The sequence below is a fragment of the Coregonus lavaretus genome (assembly GCF_964263955.1).
Source record: "Coregonus lavaretus genome assembly, chromosome: 39".
Lineage (NCBI taxonomy): Eukaryota > Metazoa > Chordata > Actinopteri > Salmoniformes > Salmonidae > Coregonus > Coregonus lavaretus.
The window spans coordinates 6,192,435-6,214,532 of NC_140026.1; the positions used below are offsets into that span (position 1 = coordinate 6,192,435).

The following is a 22,098-nucleotide window of genomic DNA, read 5'->3' on the forward strand; positions in this document are numbered from 1 at the left end:
CTCCCTTTCACTGACAGTGCAACGTAAAAACAATGTTAAAACATCATGCAGGGTAATGGTCTCTTTACAACGGTGGTCCAGTGTGCAACAATAACAACCCCCCCCCCCCCCCCCCCCCTCTAATATTGCTACCTACAACACTGTTACTCATTCACAATACTTAAATCCATTCCTTACATCCTTAAAACCTTCCACACCTCTCTCACTCAAGTGTTTTACCAGGCAGGGCAGGCCTAAAATAATTAGGCTTCAATTGACTATTGTTGTGTTTAAAGTGAATCACCCCCTTTATATTGATTTGGTAGGCCTTGATTTTGGCGCCCCGCCTTGAGAAAACAAATCTAGGGGAAAGACACAGCATCATCATCATTCACACCTAAACTAGGAGCCTCTGGTGTCAACACATCTACCATGCAGTCCAAGTCCTCAACTACAAATGTCTTACTCACACCTCTCTGGTCCCAGATCTGTCTAATGCTTTAACTAAATCCTATGGTATGACAGCAGTAGTCAGAGGAGTTGGCTATAGCAAATGGGTCATTCTCACGAAACTGTCCCAAAAATTCTCTGTCATTTTTCACAAAATATCTTCTTGAATCACCTGAAATTAGGATATGTACTTATCTATTTCATAATTATTATAATGTTTTTTTGATCAGATATTATGCATTTTAACCAACAGTTTCACAAAATTATCATTACCGTAACAGCTTTCAAAGTCCCAAAAAGTAATAAACAAATCAATATATATTTATATATTTTTTACATTTCTCCCCTAATGAAGAGGCCTGAGTTAAACATAACACTGAAAATGAAATTATACAATTATTATAAAATACAAAATCTGACCTTTTCCCCAATTTGAGCTCTTTAGCCGTTTCGGTAATGAGAAGGCAAAGTGGGGTAAAAGGGGGTGTATGAGAATAAGAACCTCATTCTGAAGGCATATAAGGACTACTCCTCTAGATGATGCATCATGGGTGAATACAACTTTATTTAAAGGAACTTGAAAAAGTAATGAGAAGTCCACAGACACTGTTTGTACTTAATAAATATTATAGTTGAATGTAAACTCCAACTAGAATACCATTATTATGATTTTTGGCCAAACTACAGCAACATATTTTGTGTTTTATTTAAATAAGTTAACGTTTTTGTAAAGATTATTTTTTTGTAAATCAAAAGACCTGAGAATTTAATCCGGATTCATTTCTGTAATGAGAATTTGGGGTGAAAATTTAAAATGTATTTCAAATAGGACATCTTCCCAAAAACTAGACATCTTATTCCTCAGAATGCTAGTTGATTTTTGCAGGTTTTGTAACTCAATTTGGTACAGACATTTTAAAACTGGTTTCATGAAAATGACCCAAATACAGATCCGAGACCAGCAGGCTATTATAACTTGTCATCACCAAACCTGGGTACTATTTCAAATGTTTCTTCTTGAGCGTTTGTCTGCTTTAGTCTGCCTGGTTGAAGACACCAATACCAAACGTTGGGTTTGCATGTTTTGGCACTATTCTGTTGGTTCCATCAAGCATAGCTCAAGTATTTGAAATGATTTCAAATAGTATATGAACCCAGGTCCATCAAGTCCATTCTCTGTCTAGCTCTAGCCTACTCACTCACATACATACTGTACATTCATACTATACATACTGTACATAGATACTATACATACATACATACTGTACATACATACATACAACGTACACATTTTCTCACACACGTACCACACAATCCACTCATCATCAGGTCTGCGTTCTAATAATCCATTCAACGTAGAATGCACGGCTTCACTCTAAGTAGCATGCTAGACAAGTGGATTTTGGAAGAGAGCGCCTGTCGTCGTCTCCTATAACTAACCCGAGTCACTCAGTGGAACACTCACACTGTTTCAGGGTGTTCTGGATTCTATATCAATGTTCTAGATTCTATGTAGATTTTCTAGGATGTGCAAGATTCTATCTAGATGTTCTACAATGTTCTAGATTCTATATCGATTTTCTAGATTCTATATAGATGTTCTAGAATGTTCTAGATTCTATATCAATGTTCTAGATTCTATATAGATGTTCTAGATTCTATATAGATGTTCTAGATTGTATAATGATGTTCTAGATTCTATATAGATGTTCTAGGATGTTGTCGATTCTATATGGTCTGTCTGTCTACTAAGTTATGACTATCATCCATTGGTCCACACATGCTCATACTGCACGTTGTAAATCCCAAATCACACCCTATTCCCTATTTAGTGCAAAAGTAGTGCACTATCGGGAATATGGTGCCATTGGGACGTAAACACTGGGTCCCTGATCCAACTGCTGTATATTATTGTGCATTATGTGGGGGGCCAGGAGTTTTTCCTGACCATGTGACCTGATCAGGGGAAAAACTCAGGGCCCTAGTTATCAGCTATAACCAGGGCCAGGAGTTGTCCTGGTCTAGTCACATGGGCTGGTCCTTTTTGTATTATATGTTGAGATTAATATCTCTCGTACACTTAGACACACACACATTATGAGAACTCTCGCACACTGTTCACTTGAGGAATCGTGTTGGCTTTTTGTAGCTTGTCTTTAGTGGAATGGGGAAGCCTAGGAATAATGACTGACAGCGGGGTGATGGGAGGGGTCTATCCAAGCTGCAGCCAATGACAGTCCATCTTTGTGCTGTCTGACGGAGGGGCCACACCTCCAGGGCTCCTTAGCCATACCTCCCTTTGCATTCTCTTCCACGTGATTGGCTGCTCTGACGTAGTTGGTTTGTGTGAGCAAATCAGGAGTAGATGGTGATGACTTCACTTCCTCCACCCCTGACCAATAGGACACGTTCCAATCCCTCAGTTAGAACTTCCAGAAATTCCATATCTGACCATCGGTTAAGGACTGGTCCACTGTTAGGAAAAGTTCTCAATAACAATAAAAATCATCATACTGTAACTACCACAACTACTACTGTCTTCTATAGCTATGACAGAACACACAGATATCGGTTCATTTTCAATTCACTCAATTAAGGAGGTGAAAAAGAAATGGATTGAAATGGAATTGAGTCCAACCCTGGTACACAGGAAGAGACATACAGGAAGTGAAGGATACAGTTTTCGTCTCCGGCTGGGTTCCGTGGCGGTCCCGGCATGTTGAGCAGGACCAGCCGAGCATCATGGGATTTGTTGACGATGACCTCGTTGAGCTTGACGGCCGTGTGCATCCGCCGCACGTTGGAGTGGTCCCTGGGAGAAAGACATCATTAATAACAACAATCATCAATATCCATTTGTGTGTGTACCTCCATTCATGTGTGTGTGTCCATGCATGCATGTGTGTGTGTCCATGCGTGTGTGTGTGTGTGACTTACGGCCTGATGCTGAGCATGTCTCTGAAGCCCTCTGGCGTACTGCAGCCGGAGTGTGTCGCTCTGTACTGCAAGGCTTTCTCCTTGGTCCAGGTCATGTGGACTCGTCTGTTCTCCGAGGCTGACATCCCTCCATCCCTTTCCCTTCCTCCGGCTGCTCCTCCTCCCTTTTCGGCATTTCCTGTGGGGCCTCCACCCCCGTCGGTGTCTTCGTCATCGTCAGAGCCAATGCTGGTTAGCCGAAGCATGGAGTTACGGTCCTTTACTAACTGGGCCTGACGGAGAGAATGTGTAACACACACATTTACAAATACTCTCTCTCTCGCACACCTGGGAGAAAAAGACACCTACAAAAGACACACAGTCACTGAGTACAGGGTCGGGCTGGGCGATATATCCAATTCATTTGAATATATGTTTTAACGCGATGTTCCAAATGCCTGAATCAAGGTAATTTATTTAATGTTTTTATGAGCGTTTTGTCTTTTTGGTCTCGTCTCCTTCGCTCCTTCTGTGCTGTGTACCTTCCCACTCGCACACAGACACCAAGCCCCTCCTCCTCCTGTACTGTGTACCTTCCCACTCGCACACAGACACCAAGCCCCTCCTCCTCCTGTGCTGTGTACCTTCCCACTCGCACACAGACACCAAGCCCCTCCTCCTTCTGTGCCGTGTACCTTCCCACTCGCACACAGACACCAAGCCCCTCCTCCTTCTGTGCTGTGTACCTTCCCACTCGCACACAGACACCAAGCCCCTCCTCCTTCTGTGCTGTGTGCCTTCCCATTCGCACACAGACACCAAGCCCCTCCTCCTTCTGTGCTGTGTGCCTTCCCACTCGCACACAGACACCAAGCCCCTCCTCCTTCTGTGCTGTGTGCCTTCCCACTCGCACACAGACACCAAGCCCCTCCTCCTTCTGTGCTGTGTGCCTTCCCACTTGCACACAGACACCAATCCCCTCCCCCTGCCACTCAAAAGACTTAAAGATCACTTCTTCCTCTCTGACAACAAGCAGTTTAAACTCGCTATTTGCATTTGAGGTTTGGTCCAACAGAATCTGTCATATGGACACCGAAACGCTTTGAGACATTATTTTACTGTAATAGACGAGAACTTTCCAACGATACCCTTTTTATGTCTCAACTCCCAAAATGTAGAACAGAGCAGACCCTACTAAAACCAGAGGATCAATGAACATGAGTGTGGAAAATGAATGCTCACTTTCTGTCACGTGCAGCATTGCAGTACCATATACTGCTATCGGCATTTTAACCACAGACTGTTATGTGCTAGCTGTCTAGTCTGTGGTTAAGAAATGTGCAATGACCATAAAAATACACATTTATATAGAAATGTGCAATGACCATAAAAATACACATTTATATAAGGAATTGGCAACTCGTTCTCATTCTGAGAAATAAGCATCTTATCAAGGTAGGCTACTTGATTGAAATATCTAAACAAAGTGAACAGGCTGTTGTTCAAACTGTTGGAGACGGACTGAAGTGTGTATTAATAACAGTTCAACTGTTCTACCTTGTTAGCAAGCAAATAGATCCAAGTTGGCTAGACTTTAAATAGAAAGATTAGCTGGCTACTCACTAGCACATGGGCTTGTGCTTGAGAGATTGTTTATGAGACTGGAATTAATTTTCTATAATCCCTGCTACCATTATTAGTGGATGTGCATAGTTATTTTTGTAAGAAAAGTTGCATTTTCATATACAGACTTGAAAGCCAGATCAGTGATTATTGCAAAAAAGCAAGTTAAAATAATTAAATTATGAATGGGTCTTATGGTTGTGGAAGGCTTATATTTAGCTTAGGTATAATTTTATAAGCCCAAAATTAATTAGATTATTCCTGACTGTCTGAAATGCTGTGTATTGTCCTTTAATTGTGCAACAAAGACTATTTAGAGAAAACGTCATAATTTTTTTATTTTTATATATCGAGATATATATCGTGAATCGGCCATAAGTTTGAAAAGAAATATGATGTGTTTTTTAGGCCATATCACCCAGCCCTAGTAGAGGGTGGTATTCATTAAGGAACACCGTAGCAAAACGTTTTGCAACGGAAAACAAAAACGGGTGTTTCTTGTTAGGCAAGTTCAGGCCGTCCCCTCCCTGTTTCAGTCCGTTTTCTCCCGTTCGGTGCCTATTGAATACGACCCTGATACACACTCTCTAACACAGGACAGCTTATGTCTAGAGATATGTAGGCTGCAGGATAGCACTACGTAGTCTACGAGACAGCTGGGAGTCAATTACTACTGAGCAGACAGCAAACTTACTTCATCTAAACTCCAGCGAACTCGCTAAGGAACACAACGATAGGCAGATGAGGTGAAGATGAACTTTCACTCACACACTGACACACACACACACACACACACATATGGAAACAGAACTATGAAACAAACACACTTGTTGAGGCATCCGCACCTCTTTCTCTCGGTCAGACTTGGACAGCCTCATCTGTCTGAGCTCTGAGACCTCTGCTCCATCATCAGAGTCCTCTCATAGGTGTAGGCTGAGATGTCACTGTTATGCTAGGAGAGGAGAGAGAGAGGAGAGGAGAGAGAGAGAGGAGAGGGGGGAGGGAGGAGAAGGGGAGAGAGGAGAGGGGGGTAGAGAGGAGAGAGGGGAGAGAGACAGGAGAGGGGGAGAGAGGAGAGGGGGGTAGAGAGGAGAGGGGGAGAGAGGAGAGGGGGGAGGGGGAGAGAGGAGAGGGGGAGGGGGAGGGAGGAGAGGGGGGTAGAGAGGAGAGAGGGGAGAGAGGAGAGGGGGAGAGAGGAGAGGGGGGGTAGAGAGGAGAGAGGGGAGAGAGGAGAGGGGGGTAGAGAGGAGAGAGAGACAGGAGAGGGGGAGAGAGGAGAGGGGGGTAGAGAGGAGAGGGGGAGAGAGGAGAGGGGGGAGGGGGAGAGAGGAGAGGGGGAGGGGGAGGGAGGAGAGGGGGGTAGAGAGGAGAGAGGGGAGAGAGGAGAGGGGGGTAGAGAGGAGAGAGGGGAGAGAGACAGGGAAGGGGGAGAGAGGAGAGGGGGGTAGAGAGGAGAGAGGGGAGAGAGAGAGGAGAGGGGGAGAGAGGAGAGAGGGGAGAGAGAGAGGAGAGGGGGAGAGAGGAGAGGGGGGTAGAGAGGAGAGAGGGGAGAGAGAGAGGAGAGGGGGAGAGAGGAGAGGGGGGTAGAGAGGAGAGAGGGGAGAGAGAGAGGAGAGGGGGAGAGAGCAGAGGGGGGAGGGGGAGAGAGGAGAGGGGGAGGGAGGAGAGGGGGGTAGAGAGGAGAGAGGGGAGAGAGGAGAGGGGGAGAGAATAGGTGGTAGAGAGGAGAGGAGAGGGGGGTAGAGAGGAGAGGGGAGAGGGGGGAGGGAGGAGAGGGGAGAGGGGGGAGAGAATAAGGGGGTAGAGAGGAGAGGGAGAGAGGTAGAGAGGAGAGGGGTAGAGAGGAGAGAGGAGAGGGGGAGGGGGAGAGAAAGACAGTTTCTCATGGGTCAAATGAACAAAGCCTAACATATAGCTCTTAGCTGGCGATCAATATCGAAATACAAAAATATTTCTTGATCAACAGTACGCTCCGGCATTTTTACATGAACGTTTGAGTAATGTGCGTGGGTCTCAAGTTATTATTAGGTCTATGCAAAAACCTACCATCTCCACCACTTCAACGTCAGCCTCTATGCGGAGGTGGTAGAGGAAGGTAGCCAGGTCCTTCTTCATCTGAATAGAGTTATCCTCCATCTGAGCCACCGTGAAGATACGCATCGCACACTTACGCCACACCTGGGGATGGAAACACAACAACATGAGTCACATACAGGTGTACACAACCTTTCTCTCTACGAGAGGACGATGGCATGATATGACTAAATATGACTAAATGATATGACTAAATGATATGACTAAATGATATGACTAAATGTCAGATTTAAAGTGTAGTAGACACAAACACATCCTTTATCTGACCTTGTGTTGCCTCAGTAGGAAGGGCAGTAGCATGAGCATGCCCCCGTCGTGGACGATCCACCACACATCAATGTATCCCTCCGCGCAGGGCTCGCTGTTGCCGGGGAACAGAGAGATGTTCTTGGGCACAAGTAGGGCCAGGTGAGCCGCTGTCGTCACACGCACCGTGTCTGGAGGACGCACGCACACAGAGAGAGAGAGGGGGCACTGTTTAGTCAAACTGCAATGGCTCAAAGTTAGATAGCAGGTAGTCAAATTCAAAGGGCCAGTTGCCTTGCTTGACAAACAGATGGCAGTAATGGTACCATTCAATGATTCCTCTTGATTTCCCCTTGCCTCATGGCTTTTGCCGTGATGCCTGATGAGAAAGCAAGCACACACACACACACACACCTCTCCTCTCCTCTCCTCTCCTGTACTGTACTCACTGATAAAGGTCTTCCAGGACTGTGGATCCTCACTCTGCCTCCAGGCCAGGGGCCAGCCCATAACCACAGTGTTGTGCCTCATTCCTCCTAACCCACTGGACTGGATCATGTGACTGATGCCCTCCCTGGCCTTGTTAGCCACAATACACTGACAGAACCCTTTCACCTTCTCCTTGTCCATCTGGTGCTTCAGAGTCTACAGGAGGGAGGGGAGGGAGAGAGATATATAGAGAGAGAGCGAGAGAGAGAGAGAGAGAGAGAGAGAGAGAGAGAGAGAGAGAGGAGGGATGAGAGAGAGAGAGAGAGAGAGAGAGAGAGAGAGAGAGAGGGGAGGGATGGAGAGAGAGAGAGGGAATGGAGAGAGAGAGAGAGAGGGGGGAGGGATGGAGAGAGAGAGATGAGAGAGAGAGAGAGAGAGAGAGAGAGAGCGAGAGAGAGGGGAGGGATGGAGAGAGAGAGAGAGAGAGGGGGGAGGGATGAGAGCGAGAGAGGGAATGGAGAGAGAGAGAGGGGGGAGGGATGGAGAGAGAGAGATGAGAGAGAGAGAGAGGGGAGGGATGGAGCGAGAGAGAGAGATAAATAGTTGTTATAACACGATACACCTACAGATCCTTCACCTTATCCATCAGGTGAGTCTGAAAGAGAAAGACAAAATTAGAAGCATGAAAGAGGGTAAAAGAGAGGGGGGAGAAGAAGAGGGGAGAGATGAGGGGAGGAAGTTAGAAGAGGTATTTTTGAAACAGTTCTGGAGAAATGCACCAAGAGAGCGAGACAGAGAGAAAAGAGAGACCGACCTGTTCTGCAGCCAGTGCCTCTCCATAGCTGTGGAGGTAGTTTCCAGTGATGACGGTCCCTACGATGGTCAGACCTTTACCTGCCTTCAGCTGAGATGCAAAGGTTAGCAGGCGGGGAGACTTGACATAGGCATCCTCATCTAACTTCAATAGAACTAAGAGCTGGGGTCTGGAGGAGGGAGAGAGAGAGAGAGAGTGAGATTGTAAAGGCGTGAGATTGGGTGTGTATACATGAGTGGTTGTGCATGAGTGTGTGTGTGTGTGCGTGTCGCTGTTAACGGTATACTGCTATACTTTACCTCCAGTTCTTGGTGTGTATAGATGGCTGTATGTGTGTGTGTGTGTGTGTGTGTGTGTATGAGGTTGTGTGTGTGGCTGTGTGTGTGTGTGGCTGTGTGTGTGTGTGTGTGTGGTTGTGTCTACTATACCTCCAGTTCTTGGTGTGTGGTGGTCCCTCTTCCAACCTCAAGAGGGCGTAGCGAGCAGCGCTGAGGGACAGACCCCGGATACCATCTCCCCACTCCTTCTCTGCCCTGAAACACACGCAGGGTCACACACACACACACACACACACACATTATTAGACAACTCATACACCCACACTTTGTCTAAATATATTCATCTTCCTTCACAAAATATATTTTTGGATTTCTGTGACCTCCATTCACACAAGCCCACACACACACCACAAAATCTGAAACACACACACACCGATACAACTGGCTGGTTCCAGCAGGTCCCCATGGAAACCTACCCGTGGTACTCGATGTATTTGTAGATCATGCCAGCAATCACTATAGCAACAATAGCATAGTACCATGACGATATGAACATCAGCGCCAAGCAGATGATCATACCCAAAAATGACAAGGTCCTAGAGAGAGAGAGACAGACAGAGAGAGAGAGACAGAGAGAGAGAAGATAATCAATCATCACGCAGGGCTCAACATTAATGCTTGTCCGGGACGAGTAAAATAAATAAATAGGACAAGTAAAAATAAAATTGTCGAACAAGAAGAATATAGATTCAAGTTGTCTGAATGGACAAGTCAAAAAAACTATAATATCGCAATATCAAAACAATTACTCCGATCAGAATGGGATCAATTGTAATTGTAATGTTGTAATATTTTATAGGCTACCAAGGGTGGCCAATCATCCTCCAGGAGAGCCTTAAAGGGGCAGTGTTGTATTTTGAGAAATACTTTAATATGCAGAGAAGCCAATATTTTTGTCTGATTCTCTATGGTAAAAAAAGATACTAATGCATTTTATTTTGTAAAGGGGTTCCTTGCATCATACATTGATCGGTGTTACAGACCATTTATGACAACAAAAAAAGGTAATGTCAAGCCCTGATCGCACTTGAGAAAGAGAGAAATAGAAAATAGTCAATCACACTTGAAAAGTCCTTCTCCATTCATAAAAATGAGATGCGTACATAAAGTATATAGAATGTGTGTGACAGAGGAGACTGGTGGGAGGAGCTGTAGGACGGGCTCATTGTAATGGCTGGAATGGAATGGATGGAACGTGGTTTCCATATATTTTATGTTTGATACTGTTCCTTTGATTCCATTCCAGTCTTTACAATGAGCCCATCCTCCTATAGCTCCTCCCACCAGCCTCCACTGATGCGTATGCATACCAGTGGTAGTAGGAGAAGCGTGGTCTCCAGTTGGGAGTTCTCAGGAGCGTCTGCAGAGCACAGGCCAGGTTGACAAACAGATAGCACATCAGGAAGAACCTACAGAGAGAGGGAGATGTGGGACTCAGGCTCCACTGGATCATTATCCATACACTCAGACAAACGCACAATCACTCTCATGCACACACACACACACTTTCTCGCTCTCTCTCCAAGAAACACACACTCACATGGAGAGGATGGGTGCCACCAGGTCCAGAGAAGCAATGAGGATTCCCAGCTCAGCGATCAGAGCTGTCAGGAGCAGAGCCCAGGTAGGCTCTCCATTTGCCTTGCCATGACCAAAAACCTGGACAGAGAGAACATTATAACATCAGAGAGAGAGAGAGAGAGAAAGGAGATAGATAAACGAGTGTTGTAGTATATCTCACCCTGAGGAAGGGGATGATGTTGTCCTTGGCGATGGCCTGGAGGAGGCGGGGAGCGCCCGTCAGTGATTGGAGGCCAGCGCCGCACGTCGAGAAGAAGGAGCCAATCACAATGACCCAGGGGGAGGGCCAAGACAGGGTTCCCACCACCAGGTTTCCCTTCACCGAGTCTCCAAACCTACAGACAGACAGACAGGTCAGTTAGTGTGACTTCACTGAGTCTCCAAACCTTCAGACAGACAGACAGGTCAGTTAGTGTGACTTCACTGAGTCTCCAAACCATCAGACAGACAGGTCAGTTAGTGTGACTTCACTGAGTCTCCAAACCATCAGACAGACAGGTCAGTTAGTGTGACTTCACTGAGTCTCCAAACCATCAGACAGACAGACAGGTCAGTTAGTGTGACTTCACTGAGTCTCTAAACCATCAGACAGACAGGTCAGTTAGTGTGACTTCACTGAGTCTCCAAACCATCAGACAGACAGGTCAGTTAGTGTGACTTCACTGAGTCTCCAAACCATCAGACAGACAGACAGGTCAGTTAGTGTGACTTCACGGAGTCTCCAAACCTTCAGACAGACAGACAGGTCAGTTAGTGTGACTTCACTGAGTCTCCAAACCTACAGACAGACAGACAGGTCAGTTAGTGTGACTTCACGGAGTCTCCAAACCATCAGACAGACAGGTCAGTTAGTGTGACTTCACGGAGTCTCCAAACCATCAGACAGACAGGTCAGTTAGTGTGACTTCACGGAGTCTCCAAACCATCAGACAGACAGACAGGTCAGTTAGTGTGACTTCACTGAGTCTCCAAACCTTCAGACAGACAGACAGGTCAGTTAGTGTGACCACAGAATTTGTCCTAAGAAGGCCAAGACACACATCAATTTCAGTTTACTTCCTAAATTGACTGAATTTAAATGAACCTCACCCTGAAACACACACAAACAGACAACAATATACTAACTTGTCTCTGAGCACCACTCCTTCGATGCAGGCTCCAAACAGCACCACACTGCTCAGGTCTGTCCAGGCCACTCAGGTAAGTAACCCACTAGTCACATCACACCTAAACCACAACACAACAGAGTCCTGAACTCTGTCCCAATATCAACCCATTACCACACACTAAGCAGTATGCAGGTGTGTGTAACTAGAATCATTCTAATTCTAAGATTAGGACAGAGTTTAGATGTGACATATTTTCAATTCAAAATACAAAAGCTTTGTTCTAGGTTGTGTCTGAAATGTCCCCCTAAACACTGAACTACTTTTGACAAGAGCCCTAGTCAAATGTAGTGCACTATGTAGGTAATAGGGTGTCAATTCGGACACAACCAGATAGATATTCTCAATTCGAAATCTGAAAGCTTTATTGTCCATAGTGAAGGATACAGACGAGGGACGTAGTGAGGATGGCCATGATGGTTCCTATGGGGATGGATCGCTGAGCATCTTTCAGGTCCCCAGACCGGTTAGAACCAGCCATTATACCTGGAGAGGGGAGAAGTGGAAGGAATATAGTGATGCGGGAGAGAGAGAAAGAGAGAGAGAGAGAAAGAGAGAGAGACTTGTGTCACAACAGGGTTGGTGTATGAAGCCACAAATAATTTTACAGCTGGGACAGCCTGTCCCAAATCCCTCCCTACCCCTCCCCTCTGTTTCTGCAGAGCTGTACACATTATGGTGGGAGCTCCACCGCTGCACGGCTTATACCGATATAAACATCAAGAGGTCCAAGAGGGTAGGGAGGTATTGGGATCAGGAGAGACAAAAAGAGGAGGGAAAATACCTGTGACTGAGGGGAAGAAGATTCCCACCAACAGCGTGAAGGAGGTGGTGATGTCAGCGAAGACATAGGGCAGCCGATTGGTGGGTGGGTGGGCGGGTCTGGGCGAGGGGAGTGACCCTTTCTCCAGGACGTCCCCTTTACTGAGGTAAACACTCCATATGTTCTCTATGGGGAGAACACAAAGTATTAGAGAGAGAGACAGAGACAGAGAGAGAGCGAGAGAAAGAGAGAGAGACAGAGAATGTACCTGTGATAACTCCACTGGCCAGGCCTGGTATGCCAGGTATCTCAGAGATGTTGCTGAGGGTAAAGTAGTTGTCACAGGAAGCGTTGAGGTCTGGGCCTTCACAGAACTGCAGCCACAGGGCCGTGGTCGCCTCAGAGGAGGGCAGGGAGGGATCAAAGGTTGAGGGCACCGTGCCGTTTCCTAGGAGAATAATTGGTTGATTAGTTGATATTAGGGACGATAATGAACAAGCGAGTAAAGAGGTGGAGAATGAGGAATTCTAACAGTGTTAGAATGGCAGGCAGATCTAACACCTTCAAAGTCTTGATTGGCCTGTTAGGCGTGATTGATTAAGGCTTCAGCAAATGACCCGCAAGTGGGCGTGTCCCATAGTGAGATGCCAAACAGAATCGACCGAGAGAGAACTGAGGGTTAACATTAGCACATAAAAATGTTTCTCATTATAATTGACTATGGCATTTTTTCAAATTGAAAGGTAATATTGATGGTCTTACCTGCGAGTGTAAGGTTGGTATCCACAGGTCTGGGTGGTTCTTTGGGCAGGGTGGTCTTGGCACAGGGACTATCATGGAGGATGTGTCCTGACAGGGTACGGTTACCCAGCATACACACCCTGAGGAGGAGGGAGGAGGAGAGGATTAGAGCACGGGATTGGTCAATCACAGAGACGACAGTGAACAGATTGGTCGATTAGGGCATCAGTCAAGTTTAAGTGTTTGGCAGTAAGGGTGGTGTGAAATTCTTGACAGATACAATGGGTCAATAAGGGTACGTGTATGTTTCAATGAGAGTGGTTACAACGTTCTCAGGTTTCTCCCTGGTGTTACTGCCGATGAAAGTGTAATCAGGCATGTCAATGGAAACACATCAGATTAGTTTCTTATTTCTTTGAGACTAAAATGGAACCCATAATCAACTCTGATAATACCATGAATCTGTCAATCAAACCGTTCTACCATCACAAAGGAGGAACTCACGGGAAACTGGGTGGGCTGAAGGCAGAGACCAGCGCTCCGGTGTAGATGGACAGGATTGAGATGATAACACAGGCCAGGAAGACAGACGCCAGCTTGTTGACATATTTGACGCCGACAAAGACCAGTAACGCCATGAGGAGGAGGAAGATGGTGCCGTAGACCCTCATGTTGTTCAACATGGCTGCTCCCTCACCGTCCGGACCGCTGGAGACAAAGATGGCCGCCCATGGGGCGATGTACATCTGGGAGGGGGGGGGGGGGGGGGGGGGGGGAGAAGGGGGGAGGGGGGGTTAAGATAACATACACTCAAAATCAAACAATATATATGGATTGGTGAGGGGGAGTAGATGCCGGAGATACATATGGTATATATGAATGCCCATGCTGACAAAACTGTCCGTGTAATGTGAACACTTACAGTGCATTGGGAAAGTATTCAGACCCCTTGACTTTTTCCACATTTTGTTACGTTACAGCTTTATTCTAAAGTAGATTAAATTGATTGCTTTCCTCATCAATCTACACACAATACCCCATAATGACATTTTTGCAAATGTATTAAAAATTAAAAACTGAAATACCTCATTTACATAAGTATTCAGACCCTTTGCTATGAGACTCGAAATTGAGCTCAGGTGCATCCTGTTTCCATTGATCATCCTAGAGATGTTTCGACAACTTGATTGGAGTCCACCTGTGGTAAATTCAATTGACTGGACATGATTTGGAAAGGCACACACCTGTGTATATAAAGTCCCACAGTTGACAGTGCATGTCAGAGCAAAAACCAAGCCATGAGGTCGAAGGAATTGTCCGTAGAGCTCCCAGACAGGATTGTGTCGAGGCACAGATCTGGGGAAGGGTACTAAATCATTTCTGCAGCATTGAAGATCCCCAAGAACACAGTGGCCTCCATCATTCTTAAATGGAAGAAGTTTGGAACCACCAAGACTCTTCGTAGTGTTGGCCGCCTGGCCAACCTGAGCAATTGGGGAGAAGGGGCCTGGTCAGGGAGGTGACCAAGAACCCGATGGTCACTCTGACAGAGCTCCAGAGTTCCTCTGTGGAGATGGGAGAACCTTCCAGAAGGACAACCATCTCTGCAGCACTCCACCAATCAGGCCTTTATGGTAGCGTGGCCAGACAGAAGCCACTCCTCATTAAAAGGCACATCACAGCCCGCTTGGAGTTTGCCAAAAGGCACCTAAAGGACTCTCAGACCATGAGAAACAAGATTCTCTGGTCTGAAGAAACCAAATTGAACTCTTTAGCCTGAATGCCAAGCGTCACGTCTGGAGGAAACCTGGCACCATCCCTATGGTTAGGCATGGTGGTGGCAGCATCATGCTGTGGGGATGTTTTTCAGCGGCAGGGACTGGGAGACTAGTCAGGATCGAGGGAAAGATGAACGGAGCAAAGTATAGAGAGATCCTTGATGAAAACCTGCTCCAGAGCACTCAGGACCTCAGACTGAGGCGAAGGTTCACCTTCCAACAGGACAACAACCCGAAGCACACAGCCAAGACAACACAGGAGTGGCTTCGGGACAAGTCTCTGAATGTTCTTGAGCGGCCCAGCCAGAGCCCGGACTTGAACCCAATCGAACATCTCTGGAGACCTGAAAATAGCTGTGCAGCGACACTCCCCATCCAACCTGACATAGCTTGAGAGGATCTGCAGAGAAGAATGGGAGAAACTCCCCAAATACAGGTGTGCCAAGCTTGTAGCGTCATACTCAAGAAGACTTGAGGCTGTAATCGCTGCCAAAGGTGCTTCAACAAAGTACTGAGTAAAGGGTCTGAATACTTATGTAAATATATTTCTGTTGTTTATTTTTAATTCATTTGCCAAAAATTCTAAAAACCTGTTTTTGCTTTGTCATTATGGGGTATTGTGTGGAGATTAATGAGGGGAAAAAACAATTTAATCAACTTTAGAATAAGGCTGAAACCTAACAAAATGTGGAAAAAGTCAAGGGGTCTGAATACTTTCCGAATGCACTGTATACAGTCAACATGAACATACAATAACGATGATAATGAATATCAGAGACATTTGATGGCGGTTATAATGATGGTTATAATGATGATAATGATGGTTATAATGATGATGATAATGACATTATAATGATGATGATAATGACATTATAATGATGATGATAATGATGGTTATAATGATGGTGAGGAAGAGGAGGGGGCAACGAAGGCTCTCCCACCCACCAGCAGGATCTCGATGGCTCCCAGGATGTACATGGCCCCGGCGAAAGTGGTGCCCAGGTAGAAGCACAGCCCCACCGCCCCCCCAAACTCTGGCCCCAGAGAACGACTGATCATGAAGTAGGAACCGCCTGCTGGAGAGGAGAGAAGAGGGGGAACGCAAGATGGGGGGAGGGAGAGAGAAGAGACAGAGAAGGGGAAGGGGTGGGGGAGGAGGGGGGAAGAGAGAGAAAAGAGGGATGGAGAAGGAGGGGGTGGGAGGGAGAGAAGTAAAGAGAGAGTGATGGAGAGGGAGGGGGTGGGAGGGAGAGAAGAGACGGATAGAGAAGGAGGGGGTGGGAGGGAGAGAAGTAAAGAGAGAGGGATGGAGAAGGAGGGGGTGGGAGGGAGGGAGAGAAGTAATGGGATGGGTGTTAGTATCATTATGGGCGTTACGGAAGACAAAAAGGGAGAGAAGGAGAAAGAGCATGGAAGAGAGTAGAACAGTACAGTATTATGATGATGAGAGACAACACATTAAGACTGTAGCAATGAGCAAAGGTTGAGTCCCAAATGGCATCCTATTCCCTATATAGTGCACTACTTTTGACCAGGGCCCATAGATGAGGGAGATCAATGGAAGAAATGTAGCTTTGCAGAGAGAAGAAGCATGGATTTTGTAAGGACTTAGAGCATGTTACTGATGCTAACTACAATGTTGTCAGATGTAATCGTTCAAATCAACTGAAATTGATTTTCTTCATATTCAAATATCAAAAGAATATGTTAGAATTGTTCAACGACAACTTTGACATTTGGGATATTTCCAGTGTGAGTGTTGTTTCACTCAGAATTAGAAAGATTGTATTATTCATTATTAATTTATTATGTGTGTTTCATTACTTGTTCTATTTCTATGGTTTTACTAGAGGTGAATGGTATTGATGGGGGAGGACACTATGTTTCAATGTGTACAGTCAGAGAGGGGAGAGGCAGAGACAGATCAGACGTTAGAACGAACACAGACAAACCCGACCTGGGTTCAAATATAATTTGAAATGATTTCAAATATTTTTTCTTTATCTTGCCTGGAGCAATGGAAGCGATAGAATAGTCATAAAACTGCCAGACTACACACCAAAAGCTAAAAGTATTTTTTAAAGATTTCAAATAGTATTTGAACCCAGGTCTGACACATACATCACTGAGACAGAGTTGCAAAATTCAGATAACTTTCCCAAAAGTCCTGAAAACCTGGGAATTCTGGAGTAAGTAACCAGACATTTTAAAACCCTAACAAACATGATTAAACATACACTTGGATGACAACAAGAGAGAGAGAGATGGAGGGAATACCTGGTACAACTCCATTGGTGGCGATGGCACTCATTGAGATAGCAGTCAGTAAAGTCTGTGGAATGAGAGAGGAGCAGTAGCTGTATATATAAAGATACTTGCTAATCGCCATCTACAGGGCACTGCTCATAACAGGCCTGTTTCAATGATCTCCTTCCTGTTCTCTTATCTTAAAACACTTTCTGTGTGTGTCTGACTAAGTCGCTCTGGATAAGAGTGTCTGCTAAATGAGTATATGTGTGTGTCTGCATCTGTATCTGTCCGTGTGTGTTGCCACTTCTGTGTGTGTGTGTCCGTGTGTGTTCGCCGGGAGTAGACATGAGTGCTGCAGCTCTGTGCCAAAACATGGCAATCTACTAACATAACTTAAGCCCACCCGTTGTAACTGCCATCGTCAATGAAGAAGGTGCTTCCTGTATCCATAAGTGTCCATATATCCATGACCTATGAAATGTTTGAATCCTTCTCGACTGTAATGTGATTGGTGGATTCAAATAAACTGTGTGTGTGTGTGTGTGTGTGTGTGTGTGTGTGTCTGCAAGTGTCTGTGAGTGTGTGTGTGTGTGTGTGTGTGTGTGTGTGTTATCCTCACGCAGCAGCAGCATATGAAGACGATGCAGAGGGCCTGCAGCACCCCGGCAGTTCCCACCACCCAGGTGAGACGCAGGAACAAGATCACCCCGAATATGTTCTGCAGACAGGGCAGGTACACCCCCATGAACGTACCCATCTGGGGAGACTGGGAGACACACATAGGAGAATAGGAAGGTTAGTGTTCATTAGTGCACAACGTAACACAAATATGTTCTGCAGACAGGGCAGGTACACCCCCATGAACTTACCCATCTGAGGAGACTGGGAGACAGACATAGCATTAGATATGAGGGTCCTGTTCATTAGTGAACACCGTAGCAAAGCATTTTCCAAAGAATAAAATCTCCTGACCATATTTATGATGTGCAAGGTGTGATTATATTAGGTTATCTTATAAACGGTCAGACATTTTACATCCCTGGGTCTATTCTCTTCTACAGTATATGTAAGGTGCTGTAAGTCAGTGCAATCGTCAGTTAGTAACAAGGGAGTCAAAAGTACAACCTAAAAGCATCATGGGAATCACAGCGTTTAGATATTACTGCCAGGGGTCAAAGTACCATCCCAGGAATAAAAGGGGTCAGAGTGGTGTGTACCTTGTAGGCCTTCCTCTTCTCTCCAATGCTCTCTGCCTCCTCGTGCTCCCTGGCCCCCTGGGTCAGGTTGGTGTAGTTGGCCAGACGGTTGAGGAGCGAAGATACCTTCGGCCTAGTGTCCATCTCCTCCTGCAGGAGGAGGGGGGAGAGAAAGAGGAATAGCGAGAGGGGGAGGGCAGAGAGAGCCAAAAGAGGAGAGATAAAGACATGATGAGATATTCATAAAAACAGAGTGCATCAAACACTTGAAAGTGTTGATTTATTTATTGATTGATGCTCTAACCTCAAAGAGAGCCAGGTTTCTGTCGTAGAAGTCATCATCGTCCACCCCATGACTGTTGTTGATGTAGACATTGGACATTTTGGCATTGCCATCTCCTGCTGAGAGAGAGAGCGAGAGAGAGAGAGAGAGAGAGAGAGAGAGAGAGAGAGAGAGAGAGAGAGAGAGAGAGAGAGAGACGGAAGGGAGAGTGAGAAATAGAGAGAGGAAGGAGAGAAAGAGGGAGAAAAAAAAAGTTCTACCTCCGTCAGCACGGCCCTGAATCAGCACTCTCAGTTCCCTCTCCTCTACCACACACACACAAATGCGTGTGACAGTCTCACAGACATGCATAGGTAAATGTCTACAAACACACTGCGTCTTGAACAAAACACACACACACAGGCATGATCCTTGTGACACCCTTGTCTCACGCATTGCAACCCAGACACACAAACATCTACAAATACATTTACATTTTAGTCAGTTAGCCGACGCTCTTATCCAGAGTGTACAAAACATTAGGAACACCTTCCTAATATTGAGTTGCACCCCCTTTTGCCCTCTGAACAGCCTCAATTTGTTGGGCATGGACTCTACAAGGTGTCAAAAGCGTTCCACAGGGATGCTGGCCCATGCTGACTCCAATGCTTCCCACAGTTGAGGAAATTGCTTATTCCAGTTACTAATAAGCATGCACTCATTAAGAAAATGACTGTAAAAACGGTTAAATCCCCGTGGATTGATGAGGAATTTAAAGATTGTATGGTTGAGAGGGACGAGGCAAAAGGAATGGCAAATAAGTCTGACTGCACAACCGGTTGGCAAACATATTGCAAATTGTGAAATCATGTGACTGAACTGAATAAAAAGAAGAAGAAACAACACTATGAAACAAGGATAAATGACAAAGAATTATAGTAAAAAGCTTTGGAGCACCTTAAATGAAATTTTGGAAAAAAAGGCAAACTCAGCTCCATCATTCATTGAATCAGACGGCTCATTCATCACAAAACCAACTGATATTGCCAACTACTTTAATAATTTTTTCATTGGCAAGATTAGCAAACTTAGGCATGACATGCCAGCAACAATTTCTGACACTACACATCCAAGTATTTTTTACCAAACTATGAAAGACAAGCATTGTAATTTTGAATTCCGTAAAGTGAGTGTGTAAGAGGTGAAAAAATAATTGTTGTCTATTTACAATGACAAGCCACCGGGGTCTGACAACTTGGATGGATAATTACTGAGGATAATAGCGGACGATATTGCCACTCCTATTTGCCATATTTTCAATTTAAGCCTACTAGAATGTGTGTGCCCCCAGGCTTGGAGGGAAGCAAAAGTCATTCCGCTACCTAAGAATAGTAAAGCCCCCTTTACTGGCTCAAATAGCCAACCAATTAGCCTGTTACCAACCCTTAGTAAACTATTGGGGAAAATGGTGTTTGAGCAGATACAATGCTATTTTACAGTAAACAAATTGACAACAAACTTTCAGCATGCTTATAGAGAAGTACATTCAACAAGCACAGCACTTACACAAATGACTGATGATTGGCTGAGAGAAATTGATGATAAAATGATTGTGGGGGCTGTTTTGTTAGACTTCAGTGCGGCTTTTGACATTATCGATCATATTCTGCTGCTGGAAAAACGTATGTGTTATGGCTTTACACCCCCTGCTATAATGTGGATAAAGAGTTACTTGTCTAACAGAACACAGAGGGTGTTCTTTAATGGAAGCCTCTCAAACCTAATCCAGGTAGAATCAGGAATTCCCCAGGGCAGCTGTCTAGGCCCCTTTCTTTTTTCCATCTTTACTAACGACATGCCACTGGCTTTGAGTAAAGCCAGTGTGTCTATGTATGCGGATGACTCAACACTAAACACGTCAGCTACTACAGCAACTGAAATGACTGCAACACTTAACAAAGAGTTGCAGTTAGTTTCGGAATGGGTGGCGAGGAATAAGTTAGTCTTAAATATTTCCAAAACTAAAAGCATTATTTCCAAAAAGTCAAATCATTCACTAAACCCTAAACCTAAACTACATCTCGTAATGAATAATGTGGAAATTGAGCAAATTGAGGTGACTAAACTGCTTGGAGTAACCCTGGATTGTAAACTGTCATGGTCAAAGCATATTGATACAACAGTAGCTAAGATGGGGAGAAGTATGTCCATAATTAAGCGCTGCTCTGCCTTCTTAACAACACTATCAACAAGGCAGGTCCTACAGGCCCTAGTTTTGTCGCACCTAGACTACTGTTCAGTAGTGTGGTCAGGTGCCACAAAGAGAGACTTGGTGAAAATGCAGTTGGCTCAGAACAGGGCAGCATGGCTGGCACTTAAAAGTACACGAACAGCTAACATTAATGACGTGCATGTCAGTCTCTCCTGGCTTAGAGTGGAAGAGAGATTGACTTCATCACTGCTTGTTTTTGTAAGAGGTGTTGACAAGCTGAATGTACTGAGCTGTCTGTTTGGAATACTGGCACACAGCTCGGACACCCATGCATACCCCACAAGACATGCCACCAGAGGTCTCTTCACAGTCCCCAAGTCCAGAACAGACTATGGGAGGCGCACAGTACTACATAGAGCCACGACTACATGGAACTCTATTCCACATCAGGTAACTGATGCAAGGTAAAAATACACCTTATGGAACAACGGGGACTGTGAAGAGACACACACAAAGGTATAGACACATGCATACGCATTGTGATATTGTTGTATAGTGGTATTAAACATTTTGTATTGTAGATACAGTGAGGGAAAAAAGTATTTGATCCCCTGCTGATTTTGTATGTTTGCCCACTGACAAAGAAATGATCAGTCTATAATTTTAATGGTAGGTTTATTATGACTTTATCTTGGTCAGGTCGCAGTTGTAAATGTCAACTGGCTTACCTGGTTAAATAAAGGTGAGAAAAAAAATACATTTGAACAGTGAGAGACAGAAAAACAACAGAAAAATACAGAAAAACGCATGTTAAAAATCTTATAAATTGATTAGCATTTTAATGAGGGAAATAAGTATTTGACCCCCTCTCAATCAGAAAGATTTCTGGCTCCCAGGTGTCTTTTATACAGGTAACGAGCTGAGATTAGGAGCACACTCTTAAACAGAGTGGTCTTAATCTCAGCTTGTTACCTGTATAAAAGACACCTGTCCACAGAAGCAATCAATCAATCAGATTCCAAACTCTCCACCATGGCCAAGACCAAAGAGCTCTCCAAGGATGTCAGGGACAAGATTGTAGACCTACACAAGGCTGGAATGGGCTACAAGACCATCGCCAAGCAGCTTGGTGAGAAGGTGACAACAGTTGGTGTGATCATTCGCAAATGGAAGAAACACAAAATAACTGTCAATCTCCCTCTGCCTGGGGCTCCATGCAAGATTTCACCTCGTGGAGTTGCAATGATCATGAGAACGGTG

General features: G+C 45.1%; 1 protein-coding gene across 1 annotated transcript in view; it reads right to left on the reverse strand.

Moving 5' to 3' along the window:
- Nucleotides 1-972: 972 nt before the first annotated feature.
- Nucleotides 973-22,098, reverse strand: part of slc12a6 (solute carrier family 12 member 6) — a 29,188-nt gene continuing 8,062 nt past the window's right edge. The window contains 25 exon segments of the mRNA XM_084156416.1: nt 973-2,876; nt 3,108-3,241; nt 3,367-3,638; nt 5,814-5,857; nt 5,860-5,920; nt 7,015-7,146; nt 7,330-7,499; nt 7,758-7,953; nt 8,552-8,720; nt 8,980-9,084; nt 9,306-9,425; nt 10,200-10,298; nt 10,430-10,548; nt 10,631-10,805; nt 11,596-11,653; nt 12,024-12,122; nt 12,421-12,585; nt 12,668-12,847; nt 13,162-13,280; nt 13,645-13,886; nt 15,864-15,994; nt 17,196-17,250; nt 17,788-17,934; nt 18,386-18,514; nt 18,669-18,763. Coding sequence (XP_084012542.1) covers nt 2,785-2,876; nt 3,108-3,241; nt 3,367-3,638; nt 5,814-5,857; nt 5,860-5,920; nt 7,015-7,146; nt 7,330-7,499; nt 7,758-7,953; nt 8,552-8,720; nt 8,980-9,084; nt 9,306-9,425; nt 10,200-10,298; nt 10,430-10,548; nt 10,631-10,805; nt 11,596-11,653; nt 12,024-12,122; nt 12,421-12,585; nt 12,668-12,847; nt 13,162-13,280; nt 13,645-13,886; nt 15,864-15,994; nt 17,196-17,250; nt 17,788-17,934; nt 18,386-18,514; nt 18,669-18,763 — 3,308 coding nt within the window. The 3' untranslated portion in view covers nt 973-2,784.